Source organism: Geotrypetes seraphini, chromosome 16 (genome assembly GCF_902459505.1).
Source record: "Geotrypetes seraphini chromosome 16, aGeoSer1.1, whole genome shotgun sequence".
In the NCBI taxonomy this organism is placed as follows: domain Eukaryota; kingdom Metazoa; phylum Chordata; class Amphibia; order Gymnophiona; family Dermophiidae; genus Geotrypetes; species Geotrypetes seraphini.
The window spans coordinates 7,887,453-7,903,602 of record NC_047099.1 but is presented as its reverse complement, the minus strand read 5'-3'; the positions used below and the strand labels follow the sequence as shown (position 1 = coordinate 7,903,602).

The following is a 16,150-nucleotide window of genomic DNA, read 5'->3' as shown; positions in this document are numbered from 1 at the left end:
CCCTTAATGATCGTGTTACCGTTTTTGCATTCCCGTTTTATCTCAGCTTCCATTTCTTCATCGGTAGTTTTGTTTTGCCCAGGTGGATGATAGTACAGGCCCATCTTTATCTCAGGCCCTTTCCTTCCCGGTATTTTAACCCATAGCGATTCCAATTTCCTCTGTGTTCATCCCATGCTTGTTTGAACTCTTACCGTTTTCCTCTCCACCAATTCCCTTGGGAGCGCATTCCAGGCATCCACCACCCTCTCCATAAAGAACAATCTCCTAACATTACTCTTGAGTCTACCACCCCTCAACCTCAAATTATGCCCTCTGGTTTTACTATTTTCTTTTCTCTGGAAAAGATTTTGTTCTACGTTAATACTTTTCAAATATTTGAATGTCTGAATCGCATCCCCCCTGTCCCTCCTTTCCTCTAGAGTATACATATTCAGGGCGTCCAGTTTCTCCTCATACGTCTTTTGGTGCAAACCTCCTACCATTTTTGTTGCCTTTCTCTGGACCGCTTCAAGTCTTCTTATGTCCTTTGCCAGATATGGTTCTCTTCTCTATGTTTCACTAGCACACTCAGCAGGCTACTTAAGACACCTGTGTGATGCTTCCTATACTAGGTGCTGCTGGTCTAGAGACAGTTATGTACAGTGGCATGGTAAGAGTGGTTGTGGGGGGGGGCAGTCCACCCCGGGCACAGTCTTACTTGGGGCTCCAGCACCCCTCCTTCTCTCCACCCCACTCCCCTTCGCACTTCTTCCCTTCCCCTGTACCTTTCTAACATTGGTGCAAGCAGCCACAAACTTGCTGTCCGTGTTGACTACAGCAATCTCTTTGATGTCACTTCCAGGACCCGCGCCTAGGAAGTGATATCAAAGAGAGCGCCAAAGCTGACATGGGCAGCAAGTTGGGGGTTACTTGTGCACGTGTGGAAGGGGAAGCAGGGAAGAGGGCAAGAGAGGGATATCACTGCCCCATGCACAGCTCACTCGCTACGGCACTGGGTATGTGCTGTTTCATTCAGATCTTTGTGGGTGGGAGGGGGTCGGTGACCACTGGGAGAGCATTGGGGGGGGGGGGGAAATTACTAAATCTCTCCCGTGGTCATCTGGTCAGTTTGGGTACCTTTTTGTAATTTAGATGCTTTTAACACAGGTCTAGCTCACAACGTCAAAGTTCCATGCAGGATGTCTTGGGAAACGTTCCATTATCACCGCAAGACTTCCAAGTTGAAGCCCACCCAAATCCAGCATAGAACACGCCTCCAACATGCTTCCTTGAGTTTTGGATGCACAGCGGCTGGGATGCCTTGCAAGACATCCAGAAAGACTGTCTCAAAAATAAGCATTTGGATGTCCTAGTGCCTCTTTATGACATTTTTTTTTAAATGAGCCCCTTAGGCTTTAGTTTGAAGCAATTTTTGGCTGGCGCCTTCTTCACACAGGGATTGTTGAGTGTCTCTTTGGAGTAATTTACTAAAGTCATCTCATTCCCTTTGGATTTTCCTGTTTATTTTATGCATTGTGTACGGGGAACTGAATCAACAGCTACGGTATAAATAAAAGTATTTCTCAGTGTTAAGGACATAACAAGTAAAGTCTATTCCATGATTTAATGCATCACTAGGTGAGAAACCCTATTATCTGAACCTTTCAGACCTGAACATGAGCAGAAAACCAAATTCCATAAATCTCAATAATCCATGAAGAAAAATGTAAGGTTTTTTTGTTTTTTAAACTTCTTTTTCTCCTCACAACTCATCTTTGCTTTTCAAATCTTATTCTTTCTTTATAGCTCCTTTGTATTCCTTTTCATTCTCTTAATTTTTTTTCCTTTGTTACTTTCTTCTATTTGTTTTTTTAGTAGGAAAAATCTCACTTTCACTTCTTATAGACTTTAGACAGTACAGCGCTTTCAGACGTCCCTATCACAACAAAAGGCATGAGAAACGATTATTGATCTACTCTGTTAAAATAGAAAAGATCTAATCTAATCTTTGGTTTATATACCAGGCCATCTCCCAGTGGAGCTCGACTCAGTTCACGTATAATTAAGACTAGAGTACATAGCAGAAAACATAAGAGAAGGAAGAACTAATTAAAAACTAAAGTACATAAGTAAAGCATAAGAAAAATAACTATAATATTATCATTTCATTGAGGCTGTAGTTAAACCATTTAAAAATTGCGAGAACAACAAAGTTTTCAGGAATTTACGAAATAATTGCAGCTGGCCTAAAAGCCTAATGGAGTCATTAAGTTCATTCCAGATCTCTACAATCTTGAAAACATAAGATCGACTGAGCTTCCCAGCAGATTTAATTCCCTTAAAGTAAGGGATGGATAACTTATATCTTTGTGTGTTTCTCAAATGGCAAAGTCTAAGGGTATTCCAACATAAGGGGACAAAAGGATCAAATATTCCATAGAGAAGCTTGAAGATTATGCATGTGCATTTAAACTGGATCCTAAAGCGAACTGGGAGCCAGTGAAGCTTTATCAACAAAGGGGATGTATGATCATACTTTCGTTTCCCAAAAATGAGCTGAGCTGCAGTATTCTGTATTAACTGAAGTCGTTGCAATAGCTAATCAAAAGAGATGTTTTATACTAAAATTTACACGGGCCTGTAATGAGAGAAAAGTGTGTTAAGTAGAATTATTTTAAGAAAGGGACTTTTATTAGGCCTCTCCTTTCAAAACTTACGTAATCTAAACTGGACACAGGGTGGGTGAATGTGTTATGGGGAGTAAGGAACTTTGGCTAAAAATCAGCACGCCAACTTATTATCCTTCCGCCCCTAATCCCTCTATCCTTCCTCGCCCTGACGCCTGCTACCACCAGATCAGCCCACAGACATAAACTATCCTTCCCCTCTCTACACAGCATCCTCCACGCAGGTAAACTGGGAAGATCCCTTCTCTCCAAAATCACGGGCCTTTGGAATGATCTCACTATCCCGCTGCGGAACCTGGGCTCCCTCCAACTATTCTGAAAACAACTGAAAACCTGGCTTTTCTTTAACATATAACTTCTCTTCTCCTGATTACATCCCCTCTTTTATATGTTTTTGTAAATCCTTCTCCTCTCTCTTCCCTATTTTTAAGCTTTGTAAACCGTGTCGAGCTCCACTTCCGTGGAGATGATGCGGTATATAAACTTAAGGCTTAGTTTAGTTTAATTTAAAGTTAAAGCCTCGCTCTCCTCTTACACATATAAAAAAACATTGGAAAAGTGGGTTATTTCTTCCTTTTTGATTTTGCTAAATTCCATCCCTTTCTTTCTGTATAAGCTACCCAAGTGATCATCCAGGTGGTCATTATACTTCTCTCAGTTTTCTGTAACCTAATCACTATAGATCTCTTGAAGAATGCTTTTCCTTTACTGTTATCTCTTCAGGCTACTTCTGCTTGACTTATCTAGTATTGACAGGGCCTGTTTTTCTTAAATGTATTTGCACATTAATGAAGACAAATAATGGTAGTTATTTTTTTTAAAAAACAACAATATATATACAAGGGGGCAGTATTTAGCAGGACAGTGACATAAATAAGTTAACTCGAAAGCAGTTAAATTAGGCCATGTTTTTGATAGCTTTTAGGCCTGCCCCATTTAATCTGCATACCAATAACTTTTAACTATATATATTCGTTTAGAAGGTCAGGAATTTGAATGTGATGGGCTTGTATATGTAACTCTGGAGGTTATAGGATTTTTTTAATATAGACCGATGAGCTAAAAGGAATAACCTCATAAGAGCAAATGAGTGTTATGCTGAAATTCAATTTCAACTGTTTGAAAGTGTTTTTTCTGGGAATATAATATTGTATTTTGAAATAGAAACATAGAAACATAGAAACATAGAAATAGACGGCAGATAAGGGCCACGGCCCATCTAGTCTGCCCACCCTAATGACCCTCCCCTACCTTTCTCTGTGAATAGATCCCACGTGTCTATCCCATTTGGCCTTAAAATCAGGCACGCTGCTGGCCTCAATCACCTGTAGTGGAAGACTATTCCAGCGATCAACCACTCTTTCAGTGAAAAAGAATTTCCTGGTGTCACCTCGTAGTTTCCCGCCCCTGATTTTCCACGGATGCCCTCTTGTTGTCGTGGGACCCTTGAAAAAGAAGATATCTTCCTCCGCCTCGATGCGGCCCGTAAGATACTTGAACGTCTCGATCATGTCTCCCCTCTCTCTGCGCTCCTCGAGCGAGTATAGCTGTAATTTGTCAAGCCGTTCTTCATATGGAAGATCCTTGAGTCCCGAGACCATCTGGGTGGCCATTCTCTGCACCGACTCCAGTCTCAGCACATCCTTGCGATAATGTGGCCTCCAAAATTGCACACAGTATTCCAGGTGGGGCCTCACCATGGATCTATACAATGGCATAATGACTTCCTCCTTATGGCTGACGAAACCCCTTCGTATGCAACCCATTATTTGTCTTGCCTTGGATGAAGCCTGCTCCACTTGATTGGCAGACTTCATGTTCTCACTGACGATCACCCCCAAGTCTCGTTCTGCTACCGTTTTTGCTAGGATCTCGCCATTAAGGGTATAAGACTTGCATGGATTTTGGCTGCCCAGGTGCATAATTTTGCATTTTTTGGCATTGAAGTTGAGTTGCCATGTCCTAGACCAGCGCTCCAGCAGGAGTAGGTCGTGCATCATGTTGTCGGGCATTGAATCTTCGTCTGTTGTGCATTTGCCCACTACATTACTTAGTTTGGCGTCATCGGCGAATAATGTTATTTTACCTCGAAGCCCTTCTGCCAAGTCCCTTATAAGATGTTGAATAGGATTGGGCCCAAGACTGAGCCCTGTGGCACTCCACTGATCACCTCCGTCATTTCGGAGGGGGTGCCATTCACCACCACCCTTTGAAGCCTACCTCCAAGCCAGTTCCCAACCCATTGCGTCAATGTGTCACCTAATCCTATAGAACTCATCTTGCCCAGCAACCTGCGGTGTGGTACGCTATCGAATGCTTTGCTAAAGTCCAGGTACACGATGTCTAGGGACTCCCCAATATCCAGCTTCTCCGTCACCCAATCAAAGAAGCTGATCAGTTGGATTGGCATGATCTCCCCTTAGTAAATCCATGTTGTCGGGGATCCCGTAGATTCTTTTCATCCAGGATTTTATCCAATTGGTGTTTGATTAGAGTTTCCATTAGTTTGCTTACTATCGATGTTAGACTCACTGGTCTGTAGTTTGCTGTCTCCATCTTTGAGCTGATACATTCATTCTAATTTTATTATTTTATGCAATCTTTGAAAGGAATGCATATTTAAACCTCCAGTTTAGGCAAAAAGTCAATAGAAAAGTCACAGTTGAAGAATAACATGTGATATATAAGTGAACACAATGTTCAGACATTTATGAGTATCTCTAGAATATTTCAGGAACTAATTTTTTCAGGCTCAGGATTTTAAAATGCTAGTGCCTTAGGATGGAGGCCTTACAATCACATAATTTGTGTTTCTCAGGACTGATAAAGCTTTATCAATAATGGCTATTACTACTGTACACTTATAGGTCATCTACCAGTGGAGAAGGGAATTATTCATCAGTGAAGGAATTTATTCTTTTGGGACTGCCTCATGCCAAAGAGTTCGCAATCCCTCTGTTCGTATTGTTTTTATCCATCTATATGTGCACCGTGGTGTGGAACCTCCTGATCTTGATAATAATTTGGAGGGATCCTCAGCTTCATACGCCCATGTACTTTTTCCTCTTTAATTTAGCTCTAATTGATATCTGGCTGTCTTCTGTCACTGTCCCCAAGATGGCAGCTAATTTGCTGGAAGAGAGAAAAGTCATTTCCTTCTCTGGGTGTGTCGCCCAACTGTATTTTTACCATTTCTTGGCAAGTACAGAGTGTTATCTTTACACAGTCATGGCATATGATCGTTACGCTGCAATTTGTCACCCTTTGCATTACACTAAGATTATGAATAAGAGGTTCTGTCTTCAGATGGCTGCAGGAACATGGCTGACTGGCTTCATCCATTCCTTGATACACACTATCCTAACTTTCAGGTTGCCCTACTGTAAGTCCAACCTAATTAAATATCCCTTCTGTGACATCCCTCCTATCTTGAAGCTGGCTTGCTCCAGCACCTACTTCAATGAAGTCGTGATAACGATTGACATTGGAACTGTAGCTTCAACATGTTTTCTTCTGATCTTGGTCTCTTACGGACACATCGTTTTGGCCATTCTGAAGATCAGCTCTGCAGAAGGGAGGCGAAGGACTTTCTCCACTTGTGCCTCCCACATCACTGTGGTCATGTTTTCACTTGGACCCGTTTCAGTTATGTATGCAAGACCTCAAGCTATCCAGTCAATGAATGGAGCTTTTGGGGTGTTTAATACCATGGTTCCCCCCATGTTAAACCCCATTATCTACACTTTAAGAAACAAGGAAGTAAAATCAGCCATTAAGAAACTAAGAAGCAGAAATGTGACTTAAGTAAATACCTAAAATATGAAAGACATCTTAGTTCAGATGCACTGCTTATCTCTGTAACACTTCTTTCAAAAATATGGTTTCAGATTTGCTATTGATTCTTTATAATCTGGCTATTTAATCTAGCAAATAGGCAGAATATCTTGAAATAAACATAGGTAATTAGAATCTGAGACGGAAAGCGATTGTGCTTAAAATGTACAGTCGAGGAAACATTTCTCACAAGTTTTTACACTAACTTGTGTAATCTGAGTTTGATAAAGAGATCCCTACGTTCCAATACCATAGGATTTTGTAATTTTATTTCTAGGAAATATTCTGATTGTGCTAAATTGCTTGTTCTGTTACGACACAATGAATATTACATATAATTTTGCATATTTCTAATCACTCCTTTTGCGATCACAGGGAGGCAATGTGTTTCCTTGTCTGCCTCTTGCCATTGAAACGCTGACAAATTCACACTACTCCCGATAGTAGGAAGAGGGTGGCAGACTCCCAGGCACCTTAGAGCAAACTATTTTGGAAAGATCCTTTCATTCTCAGAATAAATTAAATACACTTTGAACATAATACACTGAAGATTGTATCAACCTATTCATTAAATGCTTCTGAAAACAAGAATATCAAATAATGGCCTATAACAAACAACTTCATGTTCACAACTAGAGATAGGGGGATATTTGAAATAAATTATTGATATCTGAACTATTCTTTTCTCTTCTGGGTGATTTTCTGATATTACAGTATCCTGTGGGATTAATCAAAAATGTTTTTTTCTTTTCTTTGAGTGCTCAGGGACTGCACATTATTCTCTGCATAATACAGGAATGATAATATCCCCCTTTCTCCGACTGTCTTGTGACAGTCCTCTCCAGCTTATTTATTCATTGGGTGATTTTATTCAAACACCCAAGAGAGAAAATCTTCAAATGTTCATTATGTTCGCAGTGTGATAGGTAAACATGATCCAGGACCAACAACAGCATATAACCAAGCACTGTGGAGATCCCAACTTTCAAAGATTTTCCATTTCACACCAACCAAAAGAAAGACTTTAGAAAACTGTCAGACAGTGAGAAATTAGGAGCCTGGTTGGATTGGAAGATGGAAAATGCCATACTACAAATTTTTATGATTTTACTAAATTTATTAAACAGAGTGTGACTCTACACAAGAGGAACTCTTTGGGTCCCTCTTAATAATCTGTGATGTGCCCTACCATGATGGAACTGCTGGTATGGAGCTTTGTAGTGTATTTGAACTTAGTACCCAGCAAACCACATGTCATTCTCTAAGGGGTGCTAAATGTTTGATGCGCTGAGACAGTATAATGGGAAATTTCCACAGCACAACCATTATAAGACACTAAGCATAGGGTTACCAGAAGTCCGGATTTTCCCGGACATGTCTAGGTCGGAACTGGAGGGTGGGATTAGGGCATTACAGGGCGGGGATGGCCAGAACTGGGGAGGCATGGGGACAGTTCTAGGGGGTCTGAATTTTCCAATTGGAAAATATGGCAACCCTAACTAAGCATAAGTTGTCAATGATGCAGCTAAAGTTAGACACAGACAGTTATGCCATGTAAATGCCAGGGGTAAATAGGTACAATTAAACGTGGCAACTTTCACATGAAACTTACAGTATTAGGCTCCCTTTCATCAAGCCGTGGTAGAGGGTTTAGCACTGGCCGGTGAGGTAAATGCTCTGACGCTCATTCAATTCCTATGAGCATAAGAACATAAGAATTGTCATATTCGGACAGACCGAAGGTCCATCAAGCCCAGTATCCTACTTCCAACAGTGGCCAACCCAGGTCCCAAGTACCTGGCAGAAACCCAAAGAGTGGCAACATTCTAGAGCTGGTACTGTGATGTCATAATGCCTCATTCCACCAATGCCTAAGAACCAACCTCAGCAGTGATGTCACAATGGCTTCATTGTCCTATACTTGGTTCACATAAGAACCTAAGAGTTGCCATACTGGGTCAGACCGAAGAACCATCAAGCCAGATATCCTGTTTCCAACAGTGACCAACCCAGGCCACAAGTACTTAGCTAGATCCCTGGTAAATTTTCAAAGAAGCAAATTTATAAGCAAAACATTCAAATTTAGGAGCACAACTCTTTTAAATAGTGGGCTCTGGGTAGCATCGGAACATTTATCTCTGACTAGCCCTAAAACCCTCTATTGTGGCTTGATTAAAGGGGGGTCTTAGTTAGAAACTAATTTGAAAATTAGCACATGACCATTCGATTTTGTACACGCAAGTGTAGTCAGAACACTCATAATTAGTGGCATAGTAAGGGGGGGCAGGGGGCGGTCTACCCTGGGTGCTGCTTTGCTAAGGGCGTGTCATCCCTTCTTCTCTCTGCACCCCCTACTCCTCTCCATACCACGCAAGCCTTGCCTTCTCCCGTACCATTTTTACATCCCCAGTGCCAAGGTTGCTGACCACGTCAGCATCCGCGCTCTTTCTGATGTCACTTCCAGAATCCATGCCTAGGAAGTGATGTCAAAGGCCGAGCCGACACCGATGTGGGCATGCTACACCCACTGGAGAAGTAAAAAAAGTATGGAAAAAAGTGAAAGTGGTGCATGCGGCTGGCGGAGAGAGTGGGGGAGGGGCACCCCCACCCCAGCCGCTGTTCACCCTTACTACGCCATAGCCCATAATCCTACCATGTTAATGCCCCCTTGCAGTTTTGCAACATAGCACTTTTGTCCATATTTTATAAATGACACCTTAGGTTAGGCGCTGCCAGTGGGCACCCCACTGGCGCCTAACTTAAATGCAAATAATCATTTAAAAACAACATTTAAAAAAAAAAATATAGGTGCCAACTGGTCCCTAAAAAAGACACCTGCATCATGGCTTTGGAGGCACTTTACCCCGCCTAATGCCACTGTAGGTGTGGCTAATGGCAGAAGTGGCGTTAGGTGTCATAAAGTGCCTCCGTAGTCGCAATGAACATAAAAGGTAGGCGCTGGAAATGTAGGCCTTGAAAAACCTTGGTCCACATTCCTGGCGCCTACCTTTCAGAATGCCGCAATTCTACAAATGTGATTGACATACGATCGGCAGCTGTTTTTTAAGTGGCCGCTAATACCGGCACCATTTCTAGAACATGGCCCTTAGGGGCTACCGCATAGATTAGTATTAAAGTGAGTTACACACATAACACATTTTTCCGTCCATTTTGGCATGTAACTTTTGTTTTAGTGAAGAAGATATGCACAACTAGGGGGCACTATTTTTCTGAAGGTGCCAGACTGGGCAAGAGTGACAGGGCCTCGCTCCTGCATGAAGATTCCCCTGGACTACCACTGCTTTTAAAGGAGACCCCTATAGGGGGGAAGAGGGTTCTTGTTACTAGGGGAAGTCTACTGCTTGGTGCTAACCCTGAGGAGTCTGGTGGGGGAATCAGTCAGGAGGGATCCGCTGCACCATGGATGTAATGGTTAGAGTGGATTATGGGTCTGGGTCTTCCTCTCTATGGCTCACTAGCCCACTCACCAGGCTACTTAAGACATCTGTGTGATGCTCTTCTAGGATTTCTTATACTGGGAACTGCTGGTCTAGAGACAGGTGTGTACTAATACAGTCAGAATTTTGGGGTTGGGAGGGATCAGTGACCACTAGGGGAGTGTGGGGGGGGAGGGGAGAGTCATTACTTAATCCCTCCAGTAGTCATCTGGTCAATTTGAGTACCTTTTGGTCACTTAGATGCTTTTAAAACAGGTCTAGCTCACAACGTCTAAGTTCTATCATCACTGCACGACATCCAAGTCTAAGGCAATCCAAAGCCCTTACAGAACATGCTCCCTTGAGTTTTGGATGCACAGTGGCTCAGATGCCTCACAAGATGTCCAGAAAGACGGTTTGGACGTTTGTAGTTCTTTGAAAAGAGCCCCTTAGGATCTAATTTGAAGCAATTTTTGACTGGCGCCTTCTTCACACAGGGATTGTTATGTGTCTCTTTGGAGTTATTTTCTAAAGTCATTCCCTTTGGAGTCTCCTGTGTATTTTATGCATTGTGTATGGAGAACTGAATCAACAGCTACGGTATAAATAAAGGTATTTCTCAGTGTTAATGACATAACATGTAACTTGTATTGCACGATTTAACCTATCACTGTGTGAGAAACCCAATTACTTGAACCTTTCAGACCTGAACATGAACAGAAAACCATATTCAATGTCTCAATAACCCATGAAGAAAAATGTAAGGTTTTTTTTGTGTTTAAACTTCCTTTTTCTCCTCTTTGCCTTTAAAATCTTATTCTTTCTCCTACGCTTTCCATTGCATTCTCTTTATTTTTAGGAGAAAAAAATCTCACTTTCACTGGTTAAAGTCTTTAGACAGTACAGCGCTTTCAGATGTACCCGTCACAACAAAAGGAATGAAACGATTGATCCACTCTGTCAAAACAAAGAAGGTGCAATGACAAAAATCAAAAAGAGGTTTTACTCTAAAATTTACAAAGGCCTGAACTGGGAGAAAAGTGCGTTAAGTAGAATTAATTTAGGAAAGTACTGATTTATTAGGCCTCTCCTTTCAAAGCTTTACGAAATCTAAACTGGAAGCAGGGTGGTTGAATGTGTTATAGGGCGTATGGAACCAGTGGCATAATAAGGGAGGGAAGGGAAGTGGTCCGCCCCATCGCTGTCTTGCTAAGGGGACAGCATCCCTCCTCCTCACTGCTCCCTGCTTCTCTCCTTGATGCGTTTGCACCCCTTGCCTTCCCGCGTACCATTTTTACTTCTCTGGTGTGAGGTTGCTGCCTGCGTCAGCATTGGCGCTCTCTCTGACATCGGTTCTAGGATCCGCGTCTAGGAAGTGGCGTCAAAGGGCGAACTGACACCGACGTGGGCATGCTGCTCATGCCGGAGAGTTAAAAAAGCACAGGGAAAGGGAAGGAGGTGAACGCGTAATAGGGTGGGGAAGGGGGCGTGAGAGGGACGCTCACTCTTACTACGCCATCGTATGGAACTGTGGTTAAAAATCAGCACACTAACTTATTAAAGTTATAGCTTCTTTACAGATGATACCAAAATCTGCAACAGAGTAAACATGGCGGATGGTGTGAATAACATGAAGAAAGACCAGGCAAAGCTTGAAGAATGGTCTGAAATTTGGCATCTAAAATGTAATGCTAAGAAATGCAAGGTCATGCATTTGGGCTGCAAAAACCTGAGGGAACGGTACAGTTTAGGGGGTGAAGAACTTATGTGCACAACAGAAGAGCGGGACTTGGGTGTGATTGTATGTGATGATCTCAAGGTGGCCAAACAGCTTGAAAAGGTGACGGCAAAAGCTAGAAGGATACTAGGTTTCATAGGGAGAGATATGGCCAGTAGGAAAAAAGAGGTATTGATGCCCCTGTATTAGACTTTGGTGAGACCTCATTTAGAATATTGTGTACAATTCTGGAAGGCCGCACCTTCAAAAAGATATCAAAAGGATGGAGCTGGTCCAGAGGAAGGCTACTAAAATGGTGTGTGGTCTTTGTGATAAGGTGTATGGGGACAGACTTAAAGATCTCAATCTGTATACTTTGGAGGAAAGGTGGGAGAGGGGAGATATGATAGAGACGTTTAAATATTTATGTAATTTAAATGCGTCTCTTTCATCTGAAAGGAAGCTTTGGAATAAGAGGATCAAGTTAAGAGGTGATAGGCTCAGGAGTAATCTGAGGAAATACTTTTTTACAGAAAAGGTGGTAGATGTGTGAAATAGTCTCCCGGAAGAGGAGGTGGAGCTATGGTATAAATAAAAGTATTTCTCAGTGTTAATGACATAACATGTAACATGTATTGCACGATTTAACCTATCATTGTGTCTGAATTCAAGAGGGCCTGGGATAGGCACATGGGATCTCTCAGAAAGAGAAAGAAATAATGGTTACTGCGGATGGGCAGACTATATGGGCCATTTGGCCTTTATATGTCATTATATTTCTATGTTTCTCTTTCTCTTACGCACATAAAAAAACATTGGGAAAGTGTGTCATTTCTTCCTTTTCGATTTTGCTAAAATCCATCCCTTTCTTTCTTTCTAATTATACTACCCAAGTGCTCACCCATGCTGTTATTATACTTCTCTTAGGTTTCTGTATCCTAATCCTTATAGATCTCTTGAAGAATGCATTTTCTTCAATGTTATCTCTTCAAGATACTTCTGCTTTCCTTATCCTCTACTGAGCGGGGCCTGTGTTTCTTAAATGCATACACTTTAGAAAACACAATTAATGGTAAGAACATAAGAATAACCTCACTGGGTCAAACCAATGGTCCATCAAGCCCAGTAGCCCGTTCTAAAGGTGGCCAATCCAGGTCACTAGTACCTTGCCATAATGCAAGGAGTAGCAATATTCCATGCTACTGATCCAGGGTAAGCAGTGGCTTCCCCCATGTCTTTCTCAATTCAGACTTTTCGTCCAGGAAGTTCTCCAAACCTTTCTTAAAACCAGCTACATTAACTGCTCTTACCACAACCTCTGGTAATGCTTCCAGAGCTTAACTATTCTGTGAGTGAAAAAATATTTCCTCTTATTGGTTTTAAAAGTAACTTCATCCAGTGTCCCCTAGTCTTTGTCATTTTTGATGGAGTGAAAAATCAAACCACTTGTACCTGTTCTACACAAGGGGGCAGTATTCAGTGAGACAGTGACATAAATAAGTGGTTGAATAAGGTCTTGTTTTTGATAGCTCTTGGACCTGCCCCATTTAAAATGCATACCAATAACTTTTAACTGTATACTGCCGTCATGTTCTATGTTTCTACAGTATATATTCATTCAAAGGGTCAGGAATTTGAATGCAATGGGTTTAAATATGTAAATATGGAGGTTATAGAATTTTTAAAAATATAGACCAATAAGTTAAAAGGAATAATCTCATAAAACACTTGGGAGTAGTTGTAGACAATACAATGAAACTGTCCATGCAATGTTTGGCGGCGGCGAAAAGGACAAACAGAATGCTAGGAATGATTAAGAAGGGGATCATAAATAGATCATGCAGAGGTTATCATGCCGCTGTACCGGGCCATGGTGCGCTCCCACCTGGAGTACTGCATCCAACACTGGTCGCCGTACATGAAAAAGGACATAGTACTACTCGAAAGGGTCCAGAGAAGAGCAACTAAAATGGTTAAGGGATTGGAGGAGTTGCCATACAATGAGAGGCTAGAGAAACTGGGCCTCTTCTCCCTTGAGAAGAGGAGACTGAGAGGGGACATGATCGAAACATTCAAGATATTGAAGGGAATTGAGAAGGTGGAGAGAACGAGAGGGCATTCTCTAAAGTTAAAAGCGGATAGACTCCATACAAATGTAAGGTAGAAATCTGGAACGCTCTTTCGGAGGCTGTTATAGGAGAAAACACCCTCCAGGGATTCAAGACAAAGTTAGACAAGTTCCTGTTGAATCAGAACATACACAGGTAAGGCTAGACTCTAGTAGGGCACTGGTCTTTGACTTAAGAGCCGCCGCGGGAGCGGACTGCTGGCACGATGGACCATTGGTCTGACCCAGCAGCGGCAAATCTTATGTTCTTAATACTGAAATTCAATTGAAAGTGTTTTTTTCTGGGAATATAATATTATTGTATTTTGAAATAGAGCTGATACATTCATTCTAATTTTATTATTTTATGCAATCTTTGAAAGGAATGCAGATTTAAACCTCCAGTTTAGGCAAAAAGTCAATAGAAAAGTCACAGTTGAAGAATAAGTTCTGATACATAAGCGAACAAAGTGTTCAGACATGTACGATTAACTGTGAAAAATTTCAGGATTTACCACCCCTTCCTTTTATTCAGCTGTGCTAGAGGTTTATAGCGTAGGCCAACGAGGTAGGAAGTACAAAGCTCATAGGAATTCTATGAGTGTCAGCATTTACCACAGCAGCTTGTGCTAAACAAAACCTCTAGCACGGCTTGCTAAAAGGGGCCCTTCATTTTTCATGCCCATAATTTTAAAATGTAATCCCCCCCCACCCTCGGTAGCGGTTATTAGCACAGGGAGCCGCACTGAATGCTCAGTGCTGCTCTCGACGCTCATAGGAACTTTGTGAGCATTGGGAGCCTTAGGGTGGAGAACTTACAATCGCACAGTTTGTGTTTCTTAGGAGTGATAAAGCTTTGTCAATAATAGCTATTGCCACTGTTAACTTTTAGGTTATCTAACTATGGAGAAGGGAATTACACAAATGTGAAGGAATTTATTCTTTTGGGACTGCCTCATGCCAAAGAGTTCGCAATCCCTCTGTTCGTATTGTTTTCATCCATCTATATGTGCACCGTGGTGTGGAACCTCCTGATCTTGATAATAATTTGGAGGGATCCTCAGCTTCATACGCCCATGTACTTTTTCCTCTTTAATTTAGCTCTAATTGATATCTGGCTGTCTTCTGTCACTGTCCCCAAGATGGCAGCTAATTTGCTGGAAGAGAGAAAAGTCATTTCCTTCTCAGGGTGTGTCGCCCAACTGTATTTTTACCATTTCTTGGCAAGTACAGAGTGTTATCTTTACACAGTCATGGCATATGATCGTTACGCTGCAATATGTCACCCTTTGCATTACACTAAGATTATGAATAAGAGGTTCTGTCTTCAGATGGCTGCAGGAACATGGCTGACTGGCTTCATCCATTCCTTGATACACACTATCCTAACTTTCAGGTTGCCCTATTGTAGGTCCAACCTAATTCAATATTTCTTCTGTGACATTCCTCCTATCTTGAAGCTGGCTTGCTCCAGCACCTACCTCAATGAAGTTGTGATAACGATTGACATTGGAATTGTATGTATAACCTGCTTCCTTCTGATCTTGGTCTCTTATGGACACATCATTTTGGCCATTCTGAAGATTAGCACTGCAGAAGGGAGGCGAAGGACCTTCTCCACTTGCGTGTCCCACATCACTGTGGTCATCTTGTTACTTGGACCCGTTTCAGTTATCTACGCAAGACCTCAAACTGTCCAGTCAATGGATGGAGCTTTTGGGGTGTTTAATAGCATGGCTCCTCCCATGTTAAACCCCATTATCTACACTTTGAGAAACAAGGAAGTAAAATCAGCCATTAAGAAACTAAGAAGCAGAAATGTGACTTGAATAAATACCTAAAACATGGAAGACATCTTAGTTGAGAAGTATTGCTTATCTCTGCCATACTTTTTTCAAAAATATGGTTTCTCTTTTGCTATTTTTTATTTACCATGTGGTTCTTTAATCTAGCAAATAGACATAATATCTTGAAATAAACAGATTTATTAAAAGAAAATACTCTTCAATTCTATGTTTACTAGGGTTTAAAAAAATGTACAACTGCTGCTGACAGGTACATTATAAATAAATTATGTAAACAAATCAAAAATAGAATCTGAGATGAAAAGTGATTGTGTTTAAAACGTACAGTTGAGGAAAAGTTTCTCACAAGTTTTTAGACTAAGGCCCCCTTTTATCAACCTGCGATAAGGTTTTTATCTCAGGCTATGGTGGTAAAAGCTCTGACGCAACCACTAACACAGCGTGATATAAGAGGGCCTAACTTATTTATCATGAAACAGTAGAGATTCAGTCAGTAAGGGGTGCTAGAACTTCTTCATTTGCACGTAGGAGTTTCTCAATACATGTAACATAGCATAGCAAATGACAGTAGATAAAGACCC

At 41.5% G+C, this 16,150-nt stretch overlaps 2 protein-coding genes across 2 annotated transcripts; both read left to right on the top strand.

The window, feature by feature from the left end:
• Positions 1–4,665: 4,665 nt before the first annotated feature.
• Positions 4,666–6,473, top strand: LOC117350414 (olfactory receptor 10G4-like; the record flags this gene model as incomplete). The annotated part of the gene is made up of 2 exons (XM_033924693.1): positions 4,666–4,690; positions 5,557–6,473. Coding segments are annotated over 2 exons (942 nt in total), but the record flags the coding sequence as incomplete, so codon positions are not given.
• Positions 6,474–8,022: 1,549 nt separating this feature from the next.
• Positions 8,023–15,593, top strand: LOC117350413 (olfactory receptor 10G4-like). The gene is made up of 2 exons (XM_033924691.1): positions 8,023–8,057; positions 14,657–15,593. The coding sequence occupies exons 1-2, from the start codon at positions 8,023–8,025 to the stop codon at positions 15,591–15,593; spliced, it is 972 nt and encodes a 323-aa protein (XP_033780582.1).
• Positions 15,594–16,150: the final 557 nt, after the last annotated feature.

Excerpts from the sequence above, each read along its gene's own strand:
- LOC117350413 (XM_033924691.1), top strand. The coding sequence starts at position 8,023 with ATGCAGCTAAAGTTAGACACAGACAGTTATGCCAT. Across the intron at positions 8,058-14,656 it reads GACACAGACAGTTATGCCAT|GTTATCTAACTATGGAGAAG; the intron begins GTAAATGCCAGG and ends GTTAACTTTTAG.